The sequence below is a fragment of the Bidens hawaiensis genome, unplaced genomic scaffold, assembly GCF_021521415.1.
Source record: "Bidens hawaiensis isolate Kalapana, Puna unplaced genomic scaffold, B.hawaiensis_p1.1 tig00050055_1, whole genome shotgun sequence".
NCBI lineage: Eukaryota > Viridiplantae > Streptophyta > Magnoliopsida > Asterales > Asteraceae > Bidens > Bidens hawaiensis.
This window is the reverse complement of record NW_027506141.1, coordinates 7,204-31,374: the sequence shown is the minus strand read 5'-3', so window position 1 is coordinate 31,374 and position 24,171 is coordinate 7,204. Positions and strand designations below refer to the sequence as shown.

The window sequence follows — 24,171 nt, the reverse complement described above, 5'->3', positions numbered from 1 at the left end:
AAAACATAATATGTTTAAAGATGATGAACCAAACTTGTAAGTTGAATGAATTGTATTTAAAAGACATGTTTACCTTTACTAACACATGCACCTCATTCTTTAAGTGTTGTAAATTACTTAAAAATAAGTGTCTTAATTTGCCCTTATTTGATGTATTATATATAGTATAGATTTCACCGATAGATAGATATTTTTCTGAACATTAAAATTTTCCATCTAAAATCTTTAAAACTTGCATTTGTATGGATTTAAATCCATCATATTTTATAGAGGGACACTATACCACTAGACAAAAAAATCATATATGATATCATTGATCACTAATAATAACGGGTTAAATATATTTGCTATTTTCTAGAACCAATATCATATAATAACTTCTCAAATTCAAATAAATAAAATTATAATATTGGCCATAATTTTTTGTAAAATAAAATATACAATAATATATACAAACTAGTTTTTACCCCCTGTATTACGGGGGGTGTTTTATATTATTTGTTTATTATATTTATTTATTTCTTGGATTTTTATTTTTTTTTATTATGAAAGTTAATAATATACTTATGGTTTAATGATAAATTGTTTCGTAAATAAATGAGATGTTATAACCCGGTTTAAAAGCTATATAGGTTTGATGAGACCCAAAACATGTATATTTTTTTACTATAAAATTGGTTTTTTAATTATAAAAACATATTTTTTTTGTATAAGTCTGATATTAATTTTTAGTATATCTCTACTTTATAGGATTTTTAAATCAAATATTTGGTGAGTTTAGTTTTTAATTTGATAATATATTTATGGTTTGATGATATATTGTTTCACAAATAAATGAGATATTATTAGAGAATGAATATTCACCATTAATGTATTTATTTTGTATCCATATTTACGTTTGCTAAACTCCTCAATTATAGGAGTAAATTATGTAAGTATTCTTTATATAATATACTAGTTTGAGGCCCGTGTATTACACGGGTAATTGATGAAAATTTTGCACTTTAACCTTTAAGTAAAATATAGTTAACAAAATGATCATATATTTTATGTAGTTACAATTTACATTAAAATTACAGAAATTACATAACTAAGATTACACAAACGTGTTACAAATAAGTAAAACAGTCTTTGTACACTACATTTGTGATTGTATTGGTTGATATACATTGTTTATCACAAATCAATTCTTTAGTTCATGCCTACTTGTAACTCTTGATAAGGTAACATATAGGTATGTTTATAATTCTTGATATAGCCACGTATAATTGTCCGTGTGCTAAATAAGATTTTTCAACTATATACCAACCCTAGACAAATGATAATATATCCATGAAGCTAACAAAAAAAATATTCATACACGTAAAATATCATACATGTTAATCAATTAATATATACAATGCCATTTGAGATCATGTACTCATGTTTATCCCAAAGACATGATTATCCAATAAACCAGATTGCCTGAACTTTGATGATACAGTCATCCTTATAATTTTTAGAATTTGAAATTGATTGATCATGATAAATTTGGTGTCATTAATATTCTGTGTATGAAAAATTATTACTTAATTTTATATATTACAATTAACAATTGTATAATCAAGCCACATATAAAACCGGAAATTAAAATATAACAAATTGACTTTTTTCATTTCATATTAATGGAAAATAACAATGACATACTAACATTAGTGTCATGTTTAAATAAAAGTGATTATTCTGAGTTAGTAGAATAATAGAATATTTAAATTTACATAAAGTAAAGGTAGTGATTGTCATTTATAAAAGTTGAAAGTATTGGATAAGAAATGTCGAGATTTTGAATACTAATACCATGTTATTTGTTAATATTATGGAAGTTGTTGGAATACTTAATTAATCGATATATATATATATATATATATATATATATATATATATAACTTTAGAAAAAAACAAAGATTTCAGATTTGTTGGAAGCATGGTAAATGACTTTTAACCGGATTAACTATTTTTTTTAAATTAATGTGAAAATATATGTTCTGAAGCATTTTGTTCTGAATTATAAAAGAAGATATTGAAAACTAAATATTGATTTTCTTATTGTGAAAACCCTTTATACTACACAATAAAATCATATAAATAAATGACATATACTTCATATAGTAAATCGGTATACATATAGATTATAAATATATAATTCAACTTCAATAATTTAATGCTACACCAAGATATATAATAGGTATTCTCTATGTTTGCAATATTATACAACACGTTTGGAGAAAATTAAGAAAATACATATTTTCCAGTGTTCAAATGCACATGAGAAGATTTTAAATCCAATTTTGAAACCAATCTTATATAAAATATTATGCATTGTTGCTCAAATCCTAGTTTAAAAAACAATTTTTAGTTTACCATACAAATCCAAATTCTTCGACAATAATGCACCTTTATTTGCTTTAATTTGCAATTACATGTGACTATAAAATTATTTTTCAACAAACCTGTTATGATAAATTGATGAAAAAATAGCGAGTCCAATAGCAGCTTCAGCAGCTGCAATAGGTATAACAAAAATAGAAAATATGGATCATTTTGGTTGACGACTATCAAAAAAATCAGAGAATGTTACAAAATTGAGATTAACCGCATTTAATATAAGTTCAAGACACATAAGAGCCCTAACCATATTTCGACTTGTAATAAATCCATATAGACCAATAGAAAATAAATAAGCACTCAAAAAAAGTACATGTTCCAATTTTAATATTTCCTTATTTTCTTATTTCACCATTAATGTTAATGAATGAATTGATTATTATTTACATATAACAAAAACAAACTTGAATTCATATATTGACATGACTTAAAAGATAAGGACCATATATTGAAATAAGTGGAAAAAATGTGAGGAGGGCTATGAGGATGACAAGTGGCAAAAATAGGTAGTCTTTTATTAGAATATATATATTTTGATAACCTCCAATTCTGTGAGGTTGATTTTACCAATTATACATGGTATCAACCGCTAAAACCTTTTCTTCCTAAACCTAATCATCTTCTTCCTTCTTGGGAATCTCCATGGCAGCCTCTAATTCCTCATCTGAATCCTCGATGAACACCATTCTACACATGATAACTATAAAACTATCCTCCACCAATTATCTCCTATGGAGGGATCACATGCTACCAATTTTCAACTACCACAAACTGCTTGGTCACATTGATGGTTCTCTCCCTAAACCTTCACCCACTGTTACAATCAATGAAAAAATTGTTCCTAATCCTGAAGCCTCCACTTGGGATGATAACGAACATCGTACCATCATAATCTTGAACTCTTCTCTCACCGAAGAGTCAGCAGCAGAAGTACTAGGCATTAAAAATGCTCATCAGATCTGGTCTACTCTAGAAACCGCTTATAGCAACTCATCTGTTGAACGCATTCATTTATTGCGTGATACTCTTCGGCAACTCACCAAAGGATCCTCTACCGTAACTGAATTCGGCAGACGTTTTAAAACAATCTGCGATCAACTTGCTGCTATAGGTCAGCCGGTAGTCGATTTTGATAAGGTTCACTGGTTTCTTTGTGGTTTGGGACCATCATTTGAAAATTTTTCCATCTCCATACGAGCTATTAGACCAGCACCTCCGTTCAGTGATTTACTTTCACAAGCGGAGAGTCATGAGTTGTTTTTGCAAATCCTACATGGCACCGCTTCACCCTCGGTTGCGTTTCATGCTCAAAATACCCGTTCTCCATCATTTTCAAACCGTGGCAGATTTTCCAACTCTTGTGGCACAGGTCGTAACCGCACCAATGGTGGTCGCGGGCACAATTTTTCTCATAACCCACCCCGATGCCAACTATTCCGAAATTATGGTCATTATGCGTCCTCATGTCCCCACTATAATACTTCTCCTCGTCAAACCCCAAATCAAGATGAATCATTGGCAAAGGCTTTACATGCACAATGCCATGTCACAACTCACTCTCCTGATTGGAATGTTGACTCAGGAGCTACAGACCATATGACTCCCTCGTATGAATCTCTTGATTATGCTACTCTGTATCAAGGTAACACGCATGTTGTTTTTGGTAATGGCAAATCATTACCTGTTACCCATAAGGGTGCATATACTTTATCCAATAACATCCTTTTACGAGATGTTTTTGTCATTCCTAATCTCACCAAAAAGCTATTATATGTTAGTAAACTAATTATGGATCATCCGGTTGATGTTTTATTTTCTCAACCGTTCTTTAATATTCAGGACCGGAAAACAAAAGGAGTGCTCGCTAAAAACATCTGTGAGAATGGCCTTTATGTACTCAAAGATGATCCGCAAGCTTTGGTTGCTACTTCTCGTATTTTCACACGGGCCTCCTATGAGTTATGGCATGCTCGATTAGTTCATGTGTCTTTTGATGTTATTTCCACTTTGAATAAATTGGGTTTATTATCTGTAACTTCAGTTTTACTCAAACCTACTGTTTGCACCCCTTGTCAACTCTCTAAGAGTCGTCGTTTGTCATTTGAACCTAATCTAAAACGCTCATCTCATCCGTTAGATTTGATACATTGTGATTTGTGGGGTCCTGCACCTGTTTGTTCTAAGGATGGATATAGATATTATGTTGCATTTGTTGATGATTATTCCAGGTTCACATGGCTTTACCCGCTTAAAAGTAAAACCAGTTTTTACACGGTTTTACCTGTTTTCATTAAACTTGTTCAAACGCAATGCTCGCGTAAAATAAAAGTTTTTCAAAGTGACGGTGGCACGGAATTTGCAAATCAAACCTTCAGAAAAATCTTTGAATCAAATGGTACTTTTCACCGGTTTTCATGTCCTCACACGCCTCAAAAAAATGGGCGATCTGAGAGGAAACATAGACACATCATTGAAACCGGACTTGCAATGCTATTTAACGCTCACATTCCGGTGGCGTATAGGGTTGATGCTTTCACGTCAGCCGTATTTATAATCAATCGCTTGCCCACTCCTTTATTGAAAAACAAGTCTCCTTTTCAATTAATGTTCTCTCAAGAACCTCAATACGCAAATCTTCGCACGTATGGCTGTCAAGTTTTCCCTTATTCGCCTGATTATGTCAAACATAAACTTGAACCAAGGAGCATTCCATGTGTTTTTATTGGCTATAGTACACAACACAAAGGATATTGATGCCTTGACCCAACCACTTCACGAGTGGTTCATAGACTTCAAGTAGCCTTACAAATCTGGAACTTACTACCTTTTTGGATGATATCCATGATTCACTAGCATCTTCTAATAAATCCTCTATCCCACCCACACCTACCCATAACCTGCCCACTTCCACTCCCTCACTGCGCACTAAAGCCTATTCCACCCCTTCCCTACCATGTACCCTATGCAAAAGCTCACAACCCTCTACAAACCAGACTGAAGAGGTAGGTCCCAGCAGAGCCCAGTTGGACCCACAGAACTCACCTTGAAGAGAGACGTCTGCGCAGAAACCAACTGGATCCGCAGGACCCACCATGCTCAGAGACGTGACGTCCTTACGCGCAGTACGCAAGCTGTTCCCGCAGGAAATGCCTCCCAATGTTGAAGTACTCCGCATGTTCCCGCAGCTGCGGATACAAGCCATCAGAGAAGGCCACCCGCGCAGCAAGGCTACACGCACAAGGCACTTAGCTCTCAATAATTCAGTAGTCACCTGAAGGAATGAGCAAAGCCGGGAACAATCCCGCACAAAGGCGGGAGGGGGAATACTCCCGCCCAAATGAGCCAGTCCGTACGATACTGGAAGATCTTTTGTACTGTACCTGACGAGGTATGGGCAAAAGATCTGACCAGAGATACGACAGCCCATTGACAACAGTATGGCGAGCAGCATGCTCCTGTACTGTATGTCACTATTAGCCGCTACCTACTCACCAACTCCTGTCATACCACGTGCATAGCCTGCAGTTGGTGGAAAAGGAATAGTACACAGCAGGCCTGGTCACTGTCAGCCGCTGCCTACCCACCAACTACCAGCATGGCACGTGCGTAGGCCACAGTTGGTAGAACAGGAATACTATTCAACCGGCTATACCCTCTTGGAAACCTACCTTCGGCTATAAATACCCCAAATGGTATGATCATCTCATCTTATCTTGTATCTTACATCTTATACCTGATATCTGCTCTAGCAATCTCTTAATATACACTTATATTCAAGAGCAATCTAGTCTGATTCTCACGCCGGAGGGTGGTCACAAGGAGGTACCCCCCCTTCTCAGTGACGAGCTCACGGTGTCTGTTTTGCAGGTTATCAGAAGAACCATCTTTGCCGGGTCTAACCCCTCGTGGGAAACATCTATTTAACCCCCAGATTATCCGTAATCTGCCTGGGGGTCGATTAGTGTTTCTTCATTGGCGCCATCCGTGCATAAAAGCTAGAACTTCATTTCTTTTCAGTTTTTTCAAACTTCTGGAAAGATGGTTAAAGAAACTCCGGTAACCACAACCCCAGCTACTGAGGGGAATGCCGGCGACTACACAGTTTTTACGAACACTACCCCGGTTACCCAAGCCGGGGCAAGTGCAGTAAATTTTACGAACACTACCCCAGTTACCCAAGCTGGGGCAAGTGCAGTAAATAATCGCTCACTGGGATTCACCGATACCCAGTTAGAGAGACAACGAACGAGGCTCCCCCGCCAAACACTCGATGAAGTTAAAGCGTGGGAGGAAGCACGTCAAAAAGAATTCCAAGCTGAGTTGGATGAACGCTTACGTTTACTCCAACAGGCTGATGAATTCGTAGAGTACTTTGACGATGATTCGGAGGAATCCGATAGTGACGCAAACCCTCGTCATAGGGCGAAAGGGAAGCGTAAGGAAACGGACTCCCAACCGAGAAGGCATTTTGGAGAAACCTTCAAACCAAAAAACGCGGGTGGAAACCCACGTGACTTCTCCAAAACATTTAGACCAACTGCGGCAAATGCGGGAACGTCCAAATTTGCAAGGGACATTGCGGAAGCAGTCGCCCCGAAAAGTGCCAAACAGATGTCCAACATCGGCACTTACGATGGTATATCTGATCCAGACGATCATTTAAACAGATTCATAGCGGGGGCAACCGTCAGTAATTGGACGGAACCTACGTGGTGTTACATGTTCCAAATGACGCTTGTTGGGCCAGCTAGAGCATGGTTCGATCGTCTACCGGTCAACCACATCTACGACTGGGCAGACTTCCAACAGAAGTTTAGCCAACACTTCAGCCAACAAAGAAAGTATACCGAAGAGCAATGGACAATCCTCAATTGCATTCGAGAGGAAGATGAATCTTTGCCAGACTTCATCACTCGCTTCAACTCAAAGAAGCTAAGTCTGGGTAATATTAGCGAAGATCTTGTTCGCGCTGCTTTCATCCAGGGCGCGAACGACCCAGAGCTCATCCGCACCTTAACGGGTAGAGATGGCATGCCATCCACATGGGATGCCATCATGACAGCAGCTAAACGCTTTGCGGAAACGGAGAAGCAACTGGGTAGAGCTCTCCCCCAGAGCACAAACCTCTACACCCAGAAAACAAGAGAAGACAACGTCCTTACCGCCCGACTAAACAAAAAGCGGAAGCTAGGCATTTGGCAGTCAAGGGTAAACTTTGACACCTCATCCGGCTTGCAACATCGGTTAGGCGGAAGAGATAACGTACAGTCGAACCAGAACTCCAGATGGACGCCACTCACCAAAAGCGTCACCGAGATATTCGCCACTGAGGAGCTCCCATGGCCAAAGGCTCCAATAATCCGACATCGTCACAATGCTGATCGGAGCAAATACTGTGACTTTCACAGGACAAAAGGCCACAACACTGAAGAATGCACAGACGTAAAGGACATCGTCGAAGCATTTGTCAGAGATGGGACGCTCGCGCACCTCGTGGCGTAACGAACGCTGAGCAGGCTGACGCGTGTAGAACCCCAGTTGGGGAAAACACGAATAAAATTGCAGCTTCAATGTTGGAGACTACATACTGCGTAAACAACGAGATCCCGAACCAGGTGCATATCGGCTCGATGGCACTCCCATCCCAACAACATGGAAGGGAGCTCAATTACACAGTTTGCATGTAGATCAATTCCAAATTTGTAAAGAAAAGGCCCAGAGCCACTTCTAATGGAAATGATTCTCCTTAGAACATCGATGCTGATGATCTTACATTTATACTTATGAACTTTCCACACGGATATGCCGGTTTTCACCGCATAATTACGTGGAAAGTCGTTGCGTGGGGAAGGCGGCAAAACCCGCATAAACCCAAAAAACGGCAAACCTTCACGCAGGTCAGTTAAAGGTAAAGTTCAGTCATCCCACTAAATGAAAGTGCCGGTCTATCCGCACGAATCATGAGAGGAAACTGAACACTAACCTATTAACAACCGCGCGTCGAACGGTTAATTTATTCAACACTGATGCCGGTACCGCATAATTACGTGGAAAGTCGTTGCGTGGGGAAGGCGGCAAAACCCGCATAAACCCAAAAAAACGGCAAACCTTCACGCAGGTCAGTCATAGGTAAACTTTGGTCATCCAACTAAATGAAAGTGCCGGTCCTAACCGCACAAGTCATGAGAGGAAACCGAACCTATTGACAACCGCGCGTCGAACGGTTAACTTATTCAAAATACTTTAGAAAATTTCTAACAGAAGGATGAGGAAAACCTCCACGCAGGTCGGATATAGGTAAAGTTTAGCCATCCTACTAAGTGCAAGTGACGGTCCTACCCGCACAATCACGAAAGAGGAAGCAAAACTTCAACCTATTATCTACCACGTTCAAAGGTTAACTTATTCTAAACACTTAGAAAATTTCTAAAAAGATGAGGAAAACCTCCACGCAGGTCAGATATAGGTAAAGTTTAGCCATCCTACTAAGTGCAAGTGACGGTCCTACCCGCACAATCACGAAGGAGGAAGCAAAACTTCAACCTATTATCTACCACGTTCAAAGGTTAACTTATTCTAAACACTTGGAAAATTGCTAATTTAAACTAAAGTATGCATGAGCAAGTCATATAACGTTTATAAAGCAAGTCATCCAGTGAAAGTAGCGGTCTTACCCGCACAAAGATTTATATTTCATAATATTCATTACAAGAATGGCCGGGTAACTACCCGCCTACAAGAATATAAATCTATACAAGCTAAACCTATCCTAACAGTGGGAATGGATCTTCAGGACCACTTCCACTTGGACCAGCACCATCAGTAGAGCGTGGCGGTTCAAGGAAAGCTTTAAGGATAGCTAGCCCATCATCAGCAGCAACAACTTCATTCACCTTCTCCACCACCGGATGCGAGAAGGCGGCATACTGATTCACTGCTTGGTCATAAACAGCTTCAGTATCCACATCATACAAAGGGAAGTTGGAAGGCGGGATGCCTTTCTCAACGAACCCTAGACCAAGCAGGAAGCCGGCCTTTTCCCCATCCTCATGAGAAGCGTTGAGGGCTGCGCTCATGGCATCGTCGTATGATGTGTCCGTGAAGACTCGATGCACAACCTACAAAAAAAATATACAAGTATCAAAACCTTTTCTATTTACAAAGAAAAGCGCGAAGACATTATGAAGCTAAGCTTACCTGAGACAACGCTTCTCGAAGAAGCCATTCCTTGGTAACCAGAGCTTCCTGGAGGGCAGCTTGAGCTTGGTTACGGGCGCGTTTGGCTTCACTTTTGTTAAGGTTGGCAAGCAACACTTCTTTAGCCGCAGCCTCTTCAACGCCCTTTAGCTTCCGCTCAGTATGGTCAAGCACCCCCCTCTGGTCCAAGATCTCTTGGAGCTTCTTGGCGTCTTCCATCGCCAAGGCATCATGAGCCTGTTGGAGCGCCTCTAGTTTGGCTTTAAGTTCCTCATTCTCGAGGCGTAAAGGCTCAGCAACAGCTTCAGCCTTGGTGGCCCTCTCGGTTGCGTTCCGTGCAGTTTCCTTAGCCAGCCGAAGCTGTTCGTTAACAGCTTGGGCAGCCTTGGAACGGGCCTCGAGCCGGGCCTGAACTTCAACCTCGAGGGCCTTGAAGGCCTTCTCCTTTTCCGCAGCCACTGCGGTAAGCCTCCTATTCTCCTCCCGGACAGCCCGCGCCTGAGCTACTTCTTGGATGCGAGCTGCTTTTAACTTGTTGTTTTCACGACAAAGCAGCTCGACGCGCGGCTGCATCCGGGCCAGGAGAACCCGAAGCTCATTGGTTAGCCTACCCTCCTGGTAGCTAGCCATGGCTTCCCCCAACGCACCACTGGGAGCTGCGTGACGAGCCCACTCCACGCACTCCACAAGCGTGCGAAGGGTTGTTCCTCGGCGGATGTTCCATCGTGGAACATACACTTCATTGGAATCCGACACTGCAAAAAACAAAAAGCAGTTAGGAAAAGATGATAAAAAAAAAACGGCCAAAAGAACCCTAAGCACCTGTAGGGTCGACAACAGGCCGATAGCCGCCAAACCCATCACCTGAACCCAAGGGAAATCCAACCAAGAGGTCAGGCAGATGGGAAGGAGGCAGAGGTTGGCGAGAAGCCCCAAGCATACCTGGAGGATCTGCCGTAGCTGCCGAAGTCGGAGGCATGGAGGCCGCCGCGGTAGAAACCAACGGAGGTGAACTCACCGGAGGTGAACTCACAACCGTGGTCGCCGCTGCGGAAGTACCCGCAGGAATAGTCACCGCCGGCTCAGTAACAGATTCAGTAAATATGGCACTGACAGCCGGCGATGTCATCGCAGTTGGAACAGTTGGCTCAACTGGGTGAGCAACTGAACCAACTGAAGCAGGCGCAGCCGCCTGGGTCATCGCCTCAGGTAGGTTGACCAAACCTACCGTCATGGGTCCGGAGGTGCTCCTCCCCGCTCCACCCTGGAATGCGATAGCATCCACGCCTGCACAAAGAAGATATAAGTATAATGGCAGAAAGATATGAAGTTAAAAAGAAGTTTGTACTTACGGGTTTTCTTGAGCCTAAAAGTGCGAACAGGCGGGGACGAAACCGATGGAGCCGGCCTCTTCACGCCGCTCACCGTCGTTGTCCTGGGCTGCTCGGAGGGGACGGTCGTCTCAGCCTCCGGAGCAGTGGTCTTATCACCACCAGGCTTCCCCGCCACCTCCTCGCTGTCAGTCTCTGAATCAGACCGAGGCACCGGATCGGCAGTGGAGGCAACCTTCGCCTTCCCCTTCCCGCCGACAGCCATTTTCTTCCGCACCAACGGAGGACCATCTGCGGATTCCTCATCAGAACACAAGATTAGAGGAATTCCAGCAGAGGTTTCAGCATTGAGGGGTCGAGGGTTGAATAACTCCTTACCTGGCCGCCTGGCGCTCAGGATCTCGTGGCCTGGCGGGTGGACCTCCACGAACCGATCTGCCGTCTGTTCAAGGATGGACAACTCGTTCTCATCTAGAGCACGAGTACCCATCCGAGCGGGACTATCAGCCTCCCGCGGATGCAGGAGCGACTGCAAGTCGTTCTCCTCTGAAATAAAAGAAAAACAGTTAGAAGACAAACCTATATAAACAAAGAAGACAGAGCATACCGTAAGGGACAGAGTTCAAACCGTATTCGAGGACGATGGGAACCTGTGACGCCTCCTTCCACACCCGGCTCATCCCAAGCATCACCATCCGACTCCGCAAAGCGGTAGACCGGAGTCTGGACCCGGGAGATCTTGGCGAACCACTCCGCCTCCTGGTAGTTGAGGGCGTGAAGGGCGGGGAGTGCTCTCCCATTCTTAAAGGTCATCGCAAGGGGGATGACGCGAGCGGAGATATAAAAAAACTCACGCTTCCACGACCGAAGACTGCGCTCGGTAGCGCAGATCTTCAACCCCTTGATCCGATTGACCAAGGTGTACCACCCCTGGATGCACCTCCAAGAATAGAACGTCATCAACCGGTCAGCATGGGGCTCCACGCCCAGAATAAGGCACACCCACTCAAAGTGGCGGATCTTGGCGATCGCCATCGGGTGTACCTCCGTCAGATGCACGCCGTGCCTCTCCAAGACACGGTATACAAACTTCGTCAATGGGAACCTGAGATTCCCATAAACGAAGAATGCAGCGTACACCCCTATCTTTCCCTTGGGGGCATCGTACACCGTCTGGTGTGGCTCCGGAAACTCAGGCTCGAACGACTCGAGCATGAACTTCCGGACGACGTACCGATAGAGGTCGGCCGGAAGAGCACACTGGCATTCGCCAGCAGTGCTCTTATCGTCTTTATCAGACGTAGACGTCGGGATTTCGACGTGCACGTCAGATTCTTCGGCAGCAGCTTCAAAATCGTAGGTAGAAGACATGGTTTGGAGGTAAAGAAGAGTGATTTCAGGAGAATGCTTGGCAGAAAGTATTCGCCGGAAATCGTTTACAAGAAGAGAAGAGTGAAAGTGTGAATTACAAGAGACCCTCTCCCCCTTTATATACTCATCGCAATTAATGCGATGAATTTAATGCGGAAGAGAGAGAAATCGCAGGTGCAATGAAACTATGACACGTGGCAAAGTGCAAGCTGGCAACAGCTGTTGAAAGGACGCGTGCCATTAATTTCGCGGCCACGCGCCCGAAAAATCGCGCCCACGCGTCTGAAAAAGCGTCTGGAATGACCATGTACTGTCACGTCACCATAACTTCCTGCACGTCCTGACACAGTCAGAAGAAACCGTCGGACGACGTTTCAACAGTTTGGACTGTTCTTATCCTTTCACCAACTCTTCGAATTTCAAAATTTCAAAAAGATTCAAAAGTAAGCGGGAAAATACCCCTTACCTTGGCAACCAAGTAACTGTAAGACAGGTGCGAGTACAGTGTTAAGGCAAAACCCTTCACATACTTAGCACCTGCAGGGAATTGAAGCCAAGAATACCTCGGCGACCAAGTAACTATAAGACGGGTGCGGGTACAGTGTTAAGGCAAAACCCTTAACATACTTAGCACCCGCAGGGAATTGACGCCAGGAATACCTTGGAAGTAAAATAACCGTAAGACGAGTGCGGGTACAGTGTCAAGGCAAAACCCTTCACATACCTAGCGCTCCGCAGGGAATTGAAACCAAGAAGGATCTTCTGGGCAATGCTTGCGGAAACGGGAATAACATCCCCGCATAGCGGGAACGTCGACAACTACATTGTTTGAAGCTCCAAGATGGAATTGGTGGTTTTAACATAATTGATCACTATGTTCAAAACTACCAAAACATCATGGAGAATCCACACAAGTGGGACTCAACGCTCTTGACTTGCGAGGAGGTTACAGACCTACCCGCATCATACCCAAAGATCAAGCAGGAAAGTCGGGAATTTCTGCAAGTGACATAAGGACTTCCGCGGGAAGAATCCCCATGGAAAACCTTAAAACTAAACCCTTTTCAAAAACCCTTTGCTTAAGTCCAAAAGTTCACCTCACTTATTAAACACTCATGAGAAGAACATTGGACTGAGGGGACTTGAAGAGGTAGGTCCCAGCAGAGCCCAGTTGGACCCACAGAACTCACCTTGAAGAGAGACGTCTGCGCAGAAACCAACTGGATCCGCAGGACCCACCATGCTCAGAGACGTGACGTCCTTACGCGCAGTACGCAAGCTGTTCCCGCAGGAAATGCCTCCCAATGGTGAAGTACTCCGCCTGTTCCCGCAGCTGCGGATACAAGCCATCAGAGAAGGCCACCCGCGCAGCAAGGCTACACGCACAAGGCACTTAGCTCTCAATAATTCAGTAGTCACCTGAAGGAATGAGCAAAGCCGGGAACAATCCCGCACAAAGGCGGGAGGGGGAATACTCCCGCCCAAATGAGCCAGTCCGTACGATACTGGAAGATCTTTTGTACTGTACCTGACGAGGTATGGGCAAAAGATCTGACCAGAGATACGACAGCCCATTGACAACAGTATGGCGAGCAGCATGCTCCTGTACTGTATGTCACTATTAGCCGCTACCTACTCACCAACTCCTGTCATACCACGTGCATAGCCTGCAGTTGGTGGAAAAGGAATAGTACACAGCAGGCCTGGTCACTGTCAGCCGCTGCCTACCCACCAACTACCAGCATGGCACGTGCGTAGGCCACAGTTGGTAGAACAGGAATACTATTCAACCGGCTATACCCTCTTGGAAACCTACCTTCGGCTATAAATACCCAAATGGTATGATCATCTCATCTTATCTTGTATCTTACATCTTATACCTGATATCTGCTCTAGCAATCTCTTAATATACACTTATATTCAAGAGCAATCTAGTCTGATTCTCACGCCGGAGGGTGGTCACAAGGAGGTACCCCCCCCCCTTCTCAGTGACGAGCTCACGGTGTCTGTTTTGCAGGTTATCAGAAGAACCATCTTTGCCGGGTCTAACCCCTCGTGGGAAACATCTATTTAACCCCCAGATTATCCGTAATCTGCCCGGGGGTCGATTAGTGTTTCTTCACAGACCAACTTAAACCAAATTCAAAATTCATCATCTCCTAATACAAGCCCATTACACAGCCCCTCTAGCCCAATACAAACTGACCAAACTGAACCACCCTCATCACAACCCGAACCAACATCATCACAACCCAATTCTGACACTTCTATACCGCAGCCCACTACTCCTACACCTGTTGCCCCTACATCGGTTCATTCAATGACAACCAGAGCTAAATCTGGTATATTTAAGCCAAGACATTATGCAGACTTAGCCTCTCTCTCCACCCATCCTCTTCATATTGCCCTCTCTACAATAACCAAACCACGAGGATTTAAAACGGCTGCCAAAAATCCAAAATGGATGGTTGCTATGCAAGAAGAAATTGATGCTTTAAAATATAATGACACATGGACCTTGGTGCCACGACCGCCCGACACTAATATTGTTGGCTCCAAATGGGTCTATCGCATCAAATACCATTTAGATGGGACGATTGAGCGATACAAAGCTAGGTTAGTGGCACAAGGATACACCCAAATTCCCGGACTAGACTACTCTCATACGTTTAGTCCGGTGGTTAAATCCTCCACTGTCCGAATCGTCTTATCTCTTGCTGTTTTGAATAATTGGCGGTTACATCCATTAGATGTTAAAAACGCTTTCTTGAATGGTAACTTAACTGAAATAGTTTTCATGGAACAACCTCCTGGGTTCTCTCATCCTCAGTTTCCGAATCATGTGTGCCATCTAACCAAGGCCATATATGGCTTAAAACAAGCACCGCGTGCTTGGTTTCACAGATTAAGCTCTTTTCTCATCTCATATGGTTTTTCATGTAGCCGAGCGGACATCTCTCTTTTTGTGTTTATCCGGGACTCGTGCATCATGTATTTGTTGGTATACATGGATGATTTAATTCTTACCGGGAACAATGAACTGGCCATTGCTGCTTTCATCTCGCGTCTCAATCACGAGTTCGCTATAAAAGACCTTGGTGATCTTAATTACTTTTTAGGTCTTGAAGTTGCATATATTGACAAAGGTATATTTCTTCATCAGTCCAAATATGCAACTGACATTCTTCGCAGGGCCGGTCTTCTTGACTCGAAACCAATCTCCACACCTCTCGCCCCTCATGAATCCTTTACCTCCACAGGGTTACCATTTTCAGACCCTACCCACTATCGATCCTTGGTCGGGGCTCTTCAGTATCTAACAATCACTAGGCCTGATTTGTCTTATGCTGTTAACTAGGTTTGCCAATTCCTTCATGCTCCAACTATTAATCAATTCCGGTCAGTAAAGCGAATTCTCAGATATGTTAAAGGCACATTGTCATTTGGTCTCACTTTTAGTCGGCCTAATAAATCCTCTCTCGTTGGATATTCTGATGCTGATCGGGCAAGATGCATGGAGACGCGCCGGTCTACATATGGTTATTCTATTTTTCTTGGAGGTAACCTTGTCTCTTGGAGTGCTAAGAAACAACCAACGGTGTCTAGATCAAGTTGTGAATCTGAATACCGTGCAATGGCCAACACGGCTGCAGAAATAGTTTGGGTTACTCATCTTTTGCGAGAATTGCATGCTCTTCCTCCTGACTAGAGGTGCACAAATCGGTTTTTTTAAAAAAACCGGTTCGGTTATTAACCGGACCGGTTTTTTTTTGCCCGGATAAAAACCGGTTCGGTTAATAACCGGACCGGTTAATAACCGGTTTTTGTCTGTCAAAACCCTAACCGGTCTAACCGGTTAGGACCGGTTTAGAAACCGGTTAGAACCGGTTAATAAACCGGTTTTTTTATTAACCGGTTTTTTAATAACCGGTTTTTAGGTAAACCGGTTTTTTTTTTTTTTTAAATAACAATTATTTTTTCACAGTATAAACAAACCGGTAACTACAAGGCAAAACGGACTGACCGAAGCCATTCTTTGCTTTCGTTGTTAGGGTTCTTTGCTTGGAAGATTAAAAACACATAACTTTCATCTATAGTTTTTACATTAAAAATACAAACATTAAATCGTTATCGCATATTCGTAACTCAAAAATACAAACATTAAAGAATGCTTAGACACGATTACATGAACAACTTGCTGTTTCTTACTCATTATTTGCCTCCATGTTTGCTGTTTCTTTAACTAATTTTCTTCGCTACCCGATCCCGAGCTATTCCTTAGGTAATCGTCGTACGCGGCTTCTTCATCGGTCATTGGTTGAGTGTGTCCTTGATTGACCTCGTCTTCATACAAGCCCGCCTCATACTCCATTTCCCCCTCGAGTGAGCGTTGATGTTGTGCCCTATCTAAAGAGTCCAAGTAATCCTTGTAGCAAATCGACATCTCTATAGCTGGTGGAGTGAGTCGAGTCCTCCTAATCGATATAACCCTGCCAGAAACAGAAAAAGCAGACTCCGAAGCTACCGTGGAAGCTTGGACCGTTAGTAAATCTTTGGCCATTACGGCGAGGATCGGAAACTCATCCTCCTTACCTCTCCACCAAGCCAGCAAATCAAGACTTCTAAATTCATCCGGAGTCATGTGTTTCACAAAGTTGGTACCACCATACCTTCCAAGTTCACTGCTTGGGGTGTTTACCTTTTGACGTTTACCGGCGTCTTCCCAAATCATGTAGTACATCCCCATTTCAAGGTCGGTTTGGGATTGGGATTGGGCAACAGCTCTTAACGAGTCATGAATTTGGGAAGACGACCCGTATTTTGTAAGGTAAACATCATACATGTTTGACAAGGTGGTGTTGAAAGCATTCTTTAAAGTTTGGCTATAATAGGGGTTTTGATCGTCGTTTAACTCTAGCTCATCACAAATTTTTTCTATTAAAGCTTCAACACCACCAACATTGATGCAAGGGTTTAACGCAGCAGCACATGTCAAAACAGCGGGTAGTTCTTGAAAATATTTTCTAAATTTTTCTTTCATTTTTACACCCATATCAAAATAAGGTGCACCCCTACAATGAAGTTCACTCAACTTTGTGCATATGACAGCAATTTTTGGTAAAGCAATGGGGCTTGTTGGATAGTAAACCCCGGATAAACTAGTTGTGCAAGATTTAAAAATTTGAAGGACCTCCGTAACGATCTCAATCAATAACCAGTTTCTAGGATCGTACGGTGCACATTTACCCCTACTTGACAAAATTTGATGAAACGCAATTAATGATTCTTTTTGTTGGATGGCTTTCTCAAACATATCACAAGTCGAGTTCCATCTTGTTGGACAATCCCAATTTGGCCCCAACCATTGACAATTAGCTTCTACACAAAATTTTTTGTATCTTGAAAATGTTTTATTGTTGCTAAAAACATCTCGTAACATTCTTTTAAAATTGTTTCTTTGCGTTTCGATCACGTTTAACCCATCTTGCACGGCCAAGTTGATAATATATGCAATGCATCGGCTATGAAAAAACGCTCCATCACAAATAGGTTTATACTTTAATTTTAAATGGCCAACCGCGGCCGTATTGTTGGACGCGTTATCAAACGAAATTGAAAAGATTTTATGTTCAATCTTGTATTGTCGAATGACTTTATCCAAGAGTTTAAAAATATTTCTACCCGTGTGCGGGTAATCAAACAATTGAAACGCAACGGTTCGTTTCATCATTTGCCACGACTCGGGGTCAACCCAATGAGCCGTCACACAAATGTATGAGTCGGGCGAACCATGAGGTACCGACCACACATCCGTTGTTAAGTTTACACCAGTTTGTAAGTTTGAAAAGTATGAAATTAGTTCGGATTTAGCGTTTTTCCATGCTTTAAGACAATCTCTTCTAAGGGTCGAACGACTTACGTGTTGGTAGCGTGGTTGAACATACTTTTGCATCATCTCCGTGAATTGAGGGTTGTCGAAGTGGTTGAAAGGAAGTGTTTGTTGAATCACAAAGTTTGAAAACTTTTGACGTACCGCTTCAAGGTCGTACGTAAACACCGCTCCTTGATTCGTCATCTCCGGCTGCGAACTACTTCCCGATTAGTCCTTCAAGGCCTTGCAAAAGGGCCTTTGTACATGCGCTTTTAAAGTGGAGTTTGCATCTTTGCCATAAAACTTCAAACAATGTTTGCATCGAGCTTTTTGGCTACCGTTAGACATTTCGCATAGGTCGAAATGTTGCCAAACATCTTGGTTTCGTTTCGTGGGGATGACCCGAACGACCGTTTCTCCCGTGTTCGAGGCACCCATGTTGACGGATGAAGCAGCACTTTGGGATGCCATGATAATCGACTACGAAATAAGAGTGTATGGAGTGGTAATGTCGTATAATTGAGCGTGAGATAACAAAATAATCGCGTATGAAATAAACGTTTAGAGCGTTTGGAGTTGTATAATCGAGTGTGATCTAACCAATACCCAACCTAAACTATATATAGATGTTTGTGGGGGTAAAATGGTAAAAAAAAAAAACGGTCAAAAAAAAAAACGGCCACATAGCCGTTATACAACGGTCAAAAACCGGTTTTTAACCGGTTAACCGGTTATGGAGAAACCGGTTAACCAGTTTTTCCACAACGGTCAAAAACCGGTTTATAAAAAAACCGGTTAACCGGTTTTTCCATAACCGGTTATTAAAAAAAACCGGTTTTTTCATTAACCGGTTTGTTAACCGGTTTTGGCTCTAAAACTTGTAACCGAAATACGAACCGGCGGTTTGTAAACCGGTCAAACCGGTTTTCGTAAAAACCGGTTTCCGGTTTAAACCGGCAAACCGGTTCCCGGACCGGTTTTTTTGACCATCTCTACTCCTGACAGACCAACTCTTTTATGTGACAACAAAAGTGCAATCTTTATGACACAGAATCCAATCTCACACAAACGTGCCAAGCATATTGATTTGGACTACCACTTTATTCGGGAGCTTGTTACCTCTGGCAAACTATATACAAAATATGTGCCGACCAATCTGCAGGTGGCCGATATCTTTTGAAAAGTCTTCCGCGTGCTCTGTTTGAAACTTTCCGCGCCATGCTCCGCCTCGGTCCACCACCTTTCTGATTAAAGGAGGGTATAAGAAAATGAATATTCACCATTATTGTATTTATTTTGTATCCATATTTACGTTTGCTAAACTCTTCAACTATAGGAGTAAATTATGTAAGTATTCTTTATATAATATATTTTGATAACCTCCAATTCTGTGAGGTTGATTTTACCAATTATACAGTTATAACCTGGTTTTAAGTCTATATGGGTTTGATGAGAAAAAAAACCTGTTTATTTTTTTTTACCATAAAATTGGTTTTTTAATTATAACAATATATATCTTTTTTTAAATAAATCATATATTAATTTTTAGTATATCCTTACTTTATAGGATTTTTATATCAAATATATGGTGAGATTAATTTTTAATTTAATGGGATGTTATAACCCGTTTAAGAAATATTTGGGTTTGATGAGACACATACCTATGAATTCGGGTCAAATGTATGAGAAATCTCCATTTGAAAATCAAGCAAATCTGATGACTCGAAAAAAGGGGGGAGCGATCACATCACGACACATAGGATTTTTATGGTTTCGTTTATATATATTATAAACTTTTATACAAGGGCAAGTTATCCAACCAACCTAAGATAGTGCCCACGTTGTCTTGACAATTTTTACATGTTATGTTCTTGAAATTTCATCCTTCGAGTTGTGTTGCTCTTTTCTTCTTTACGCTTAGAGTCTTAGACTATCATACCATGCATTCTTCTTTATTTCGGAGGTCGATGTTTGATATGATATGCTTCCTATGATATATGTCTGCATTTCACCTAAGTTAATTTCAGGTTTCTCTATTATATGTTTGTAAATATCTTTTTACAATACAAGAATATAACATGAGAAATTGTCACCCTATGTCATTGGACTAGAAGGCCAACTGCATTGGAAAAATAATTGAAAGACAAATTATATTGCATGAATTGAAAACTAACTTAAAAAAATATTATATTGGCATTAAAAGCATGTTGGAGCCCATCAATCAATTTCGGTTCGTTTCTAGAAAGATCGTGTTACTTGTTTGAACGATCCAATCATCAAAAGAATAATGGAGGATTATCATCAGAAATAATGTAAGCGAGGTACACACGTGCTTCATTTTCTCATTGAGCGAAGGTACACACATGCTTCATTTTAGAAATATAAATCGACATTGTTTCTTCTTTCGAGTGCTTCATTTTCTCAATGAGCGAAGGCACACACGTGCAGCCATGTGATTAGAAATATATACATGTATGCAGATGATACTCGTGTGTATCATCTTTACCTTTATGTTATTAAACAAAAAGACCAAAAGTTAAGTCTCCAACTCCTGAGTACATAAATAAACACATGTGCAAGTGATGCAACATTTAAAACATTACTCGAATAATTCAGTTCAAAGCATGTGATGATACACTGAACACCATTATTATTATTAGCAGTAGTAGTTGAAATGTTGAATTACACACTTTTAATTCAAACCTACAGCAACAACATAACTCACCTCATATAATCCAACTCAAATGTCTTTTAACAAAAACAAAAAAAGCTTATAACACCAAACCAATCATCTCACTTGAAACCGAACAGCAGACCGTGTCATCAATACCTCCTTGAATACCGATCCATAATCCTTCCAGAAGGACATTCATACGCCAGGTGGCCTCTTCCACCGCAGTTATGACAGATAATCAGATCAACACAATCACGGCTCGTATGGCCCACTTGCTGGCAGTTCCTACACACAATGTCACGGAACCCGCCACGTGGGCCCCCTCTATCATCAGCCATCTTTAAGCATTCTCTAGCAACATGGCCCGCTACATTGCACAAGTTGCAAACCGGATCGTTTGTGCAATCTCGAGCAAGGTGACCGGTCTCCCTGCAGTTCTTGCACGCCTTATCATTGGTGCAATCAACAGCTATGTGCCCTTGCTTGTAGCAGTTGTTGCATAGCCTTGTGTCGCCAGGTAGCGGGACAGGAGTGGTGCATTCTCTAGCACGGTGACCTGTCTTCCCACACGTGTGACATATGCCCTCGTTTGGGCAGCTGCCTGCCATGTGCCCGGGCTCCCGACAGTTCCAACATAGAGACTTGGTGCTACACTCTGATGCAATATGCCTGTTTCACATCACATATTGTTATCATGTGTGCATCCTCGAACAAACGATCAAACACAAACAATTAAACAAAAGAAGTTTTCTGGTTCGTGCTCGGATGTTAAAAAAATGGACGTGTTCATGTTCGTTCATTAACAGTATAAGTGAATGCCACACGAACGTATACGGGTTAACATAATTTAACATAGATAAACAATATAGCTGAGCTAAAACCAATTAAAAGTATATGGGAATAGCAATGTGTTGAGCCTAAAACTTTTAAATGAATATATTAACAAACGCAAATGAACGAACATATAGAAATTAAAATGAACGAACATAAATGAGTATATTTACAATAACCCCTTTCGATTCCAATTAAACACGAACTTGGAGAGTTTTTAAGAAATAAACTCCGTTTTAATAAAGTAAAATTACATCACTACTGATTTTGAGAGCAAAAAAGTGGCGTATAAGTGGAAAGCTTTATAGAAATGCATCCGGTTTTCATACAAAAAATAAATAAAAAAATAAAAAGTGTAGAATCAGCAATCATACCCTGGAAGTCCACAGTTATGGCAAATGGCCACGTTAGGGCATTCTCTAGCATAATGACCCGGTCGTTTGCAGTTCTTACACAGGCTACTTTGACTGGAACAGAAAAATTTAACGACAGTTGTTACAAGATTAAAATATAATGAGTCTTCACAGGCTGAATGATGTTATGATATATTAAGACAAAATAGCAAGTTTAACACTGCTTATTAACGAGTCATGCATAAATGCATGCTATATAACACTTAAACATATGCATAAAGAAGACGATGAAGAAAAAACAAGAAGCAAACTTAAACATATTGGTTTCCCAACAAAAGTTAAATATAACTGAAACCTGTAACCCCGACGAACATCCCGCCTGTAAGGAGCATCGCGATAAGAGCTGCGCTCGGTGCGGATCTTGCGACCCATGGGGCTTCGGCTCCTGCTCCTACTCCGGCTCCTACTTCGGCTCCTGCTGTCTAAGCTCATTTTCAAATACGGTTACAACCACCAACAACCGCCTCCACCACCCTGCCCATTTCAACCACACCCTCCATCAGACAAAATCCAATCATACTTCAGCCAACATGGTATCAAACACCCAATCCCAACACACATATTAGTCAACACGCAACAAAACTACCCGTGTCAGTTACCAATTACCAGCACCAAGGCTTTGTTCTCACGTACATACCCAACCCATCACGCACCACATCATCTATAATCTTTAATATTGTTAATTGTTAAAGAACATTAAAAGGCAACTCCAGCTTCACACAACAGGCGATACAAGTTAACAACAACCCTCTCAAAATAGAACAAAAACAAATTACAAACTAATTCAAACGTAAACAAAAAGAGGTCCGAGAATCTATGTAGTTAATGGGAAAAATATTGGATATCGGTCAAGTACCGATATTTGAGATATCGGTTATCGCGGTAGAATATCGGTAATCATAATATAATGCAGAATTTATACATATATATAGCAATTTAACACCAACAATTCAGTATACTCTCCTACCATTAACAAATTAACTTTTTGCAACTTACATAACACTAACAATTGTAGCAATTAGGAACTGATTAAGACTTAAAACACTAACATTAAACACTAAAATTAGACAAGTAAGACTTAAAAAACTGATATCGGGAAAATCGGTGATATATCGATCAAATATCGGTCAATATCCCCGATATTATCGTTATGGCACCGATATTAACTGCATAGCTGAGAATAGATTTCAGCTTCCTCGGTGAAACATATAAAGCTCTATTAAACAATAAACATCATCTAACAGGAACCTTACACACCGAATCGCAACTTTCTCAACACACAAAAATGTCGAAAAGTACCCTTCCTAAAACCAAATTCTAAAGCCAGTCACATTATTTTGTAATTTGATGCATAAAATGTGAAAAAGTTGATAAATTTAACATATTTCCTTTTAAAAACACACGAAATGTCGCAACCAACAACGAAATAAGTATAAAACTAATAACACTAAGATTTAAAGTGACATAATTTGGAACACAAATCTAATTCATCAAGCACACATCCCACCAAACAGACTACACTATGGTAAATTAAATAGTTAATTACATTATCCAGCAATTAGTGTAGCCTAATTTCACAGGGAATTTGGATGCAGCACAATTCTGATTTATATGAATAATATCATGAATATAAATGTAAACAGAAATTGTATAAATGAATCAATAAATTAAAGTTTATAAAATGAAATCAAGATTCAGATCAATGAATACCTGAAAAACAGATCTTCAATTCGTTGTTTGATACGAAGAGAGAGAAGAACTAAATTAGGGTTTGAAAGATATGAAATTATCAATTATGTCAATATGTGAATATGCATTTTGTATAGGCCCTTCAACTATATGGAATGATATTTACGCACCTCAAACTTGTGTTTCTTTGTTGGGTTATTCACGAAACAAACAATTTAGATCTGTGTCGCCTTATGTATTGTCTTTACGAACTAGGGTACAAAAGAGTCAAGCTGCTTATGAGCTATTAATGATTGACTTGGTATAAATTTAAACCGAGATAAGATTAAAGAAACTTGAGCCTGAGCTGATCTTTAAGCTCTTTAAAGA

At 41.1% G+C, this 24,171-nt stretch overlaps 1 protein-coding gene across 2 annotated transcripts; it reads right to left on the bottom strand.

Moving 5' to 3' along the window:
- Nucleotides 1-20,806: 20,806 nt before the first annotated feature.
- On the bottom strand, nt 20,807-23,933 carry LOC143616861 (uncharacterized). 2 transcript variants are annotated; one of them, XM_077089567.1, is made up of 4 exons: nt 23,824-23,933; nt 22,403-22,826; nt 22,075-22,167; nt 20,807-21,538 (listed from the first exon to the last, which is right to left on the bottom strand). In XM_077089567.1, exons 2-4 carry the CDS (start codon nt 22,543-22,545, stop codon nt 21,019-21,021), a joined length of 756 nt encoding a protein of 251 aa, XP_076945682.1. In that variant the 5' UTR covers nt 22,546-22,826; nt 23,824-23,933; the 3' UTR covers nt 20,807-21,018. The 2 variants fall into 2 exon arrangements, with proteins under 2 accessions (XP_076945682.1, XP_076945683.1); XM_077089568.1 differs by having other exon boundaries at nt 22,409-22,587; nt 23,824-23,923.
- Between the last annotated feature and the right edge of the window lie 238 nt (nt 23,934-24,171).

Excerpts from the sequence above, each read along its gene's own strand:
- LOC143616861 (XM_077089567.1), bottom strand. The coding sequence starts at position 22,545 with ATGAGCTTAGACAGCAGGAGCCGAAGTAGGAGCCGGAGTAGGAGCAGG. Across the intron at positions 22,168-22,402 it reads CGTCGGGGTTACAGGTTTCA|TCAAAGTAGCCTGTGTAAGA; the intron begins GTTATATTTAAC and ends TTTCTGTTCCAG. Across the intron at positions 21,539-22,074 it reads CATAACTGTGGACTTCCAGG|GCATATTGCATCAGAGTGTA; the intron begins GTATGATTGCTG and ends GATGTGAAACAG.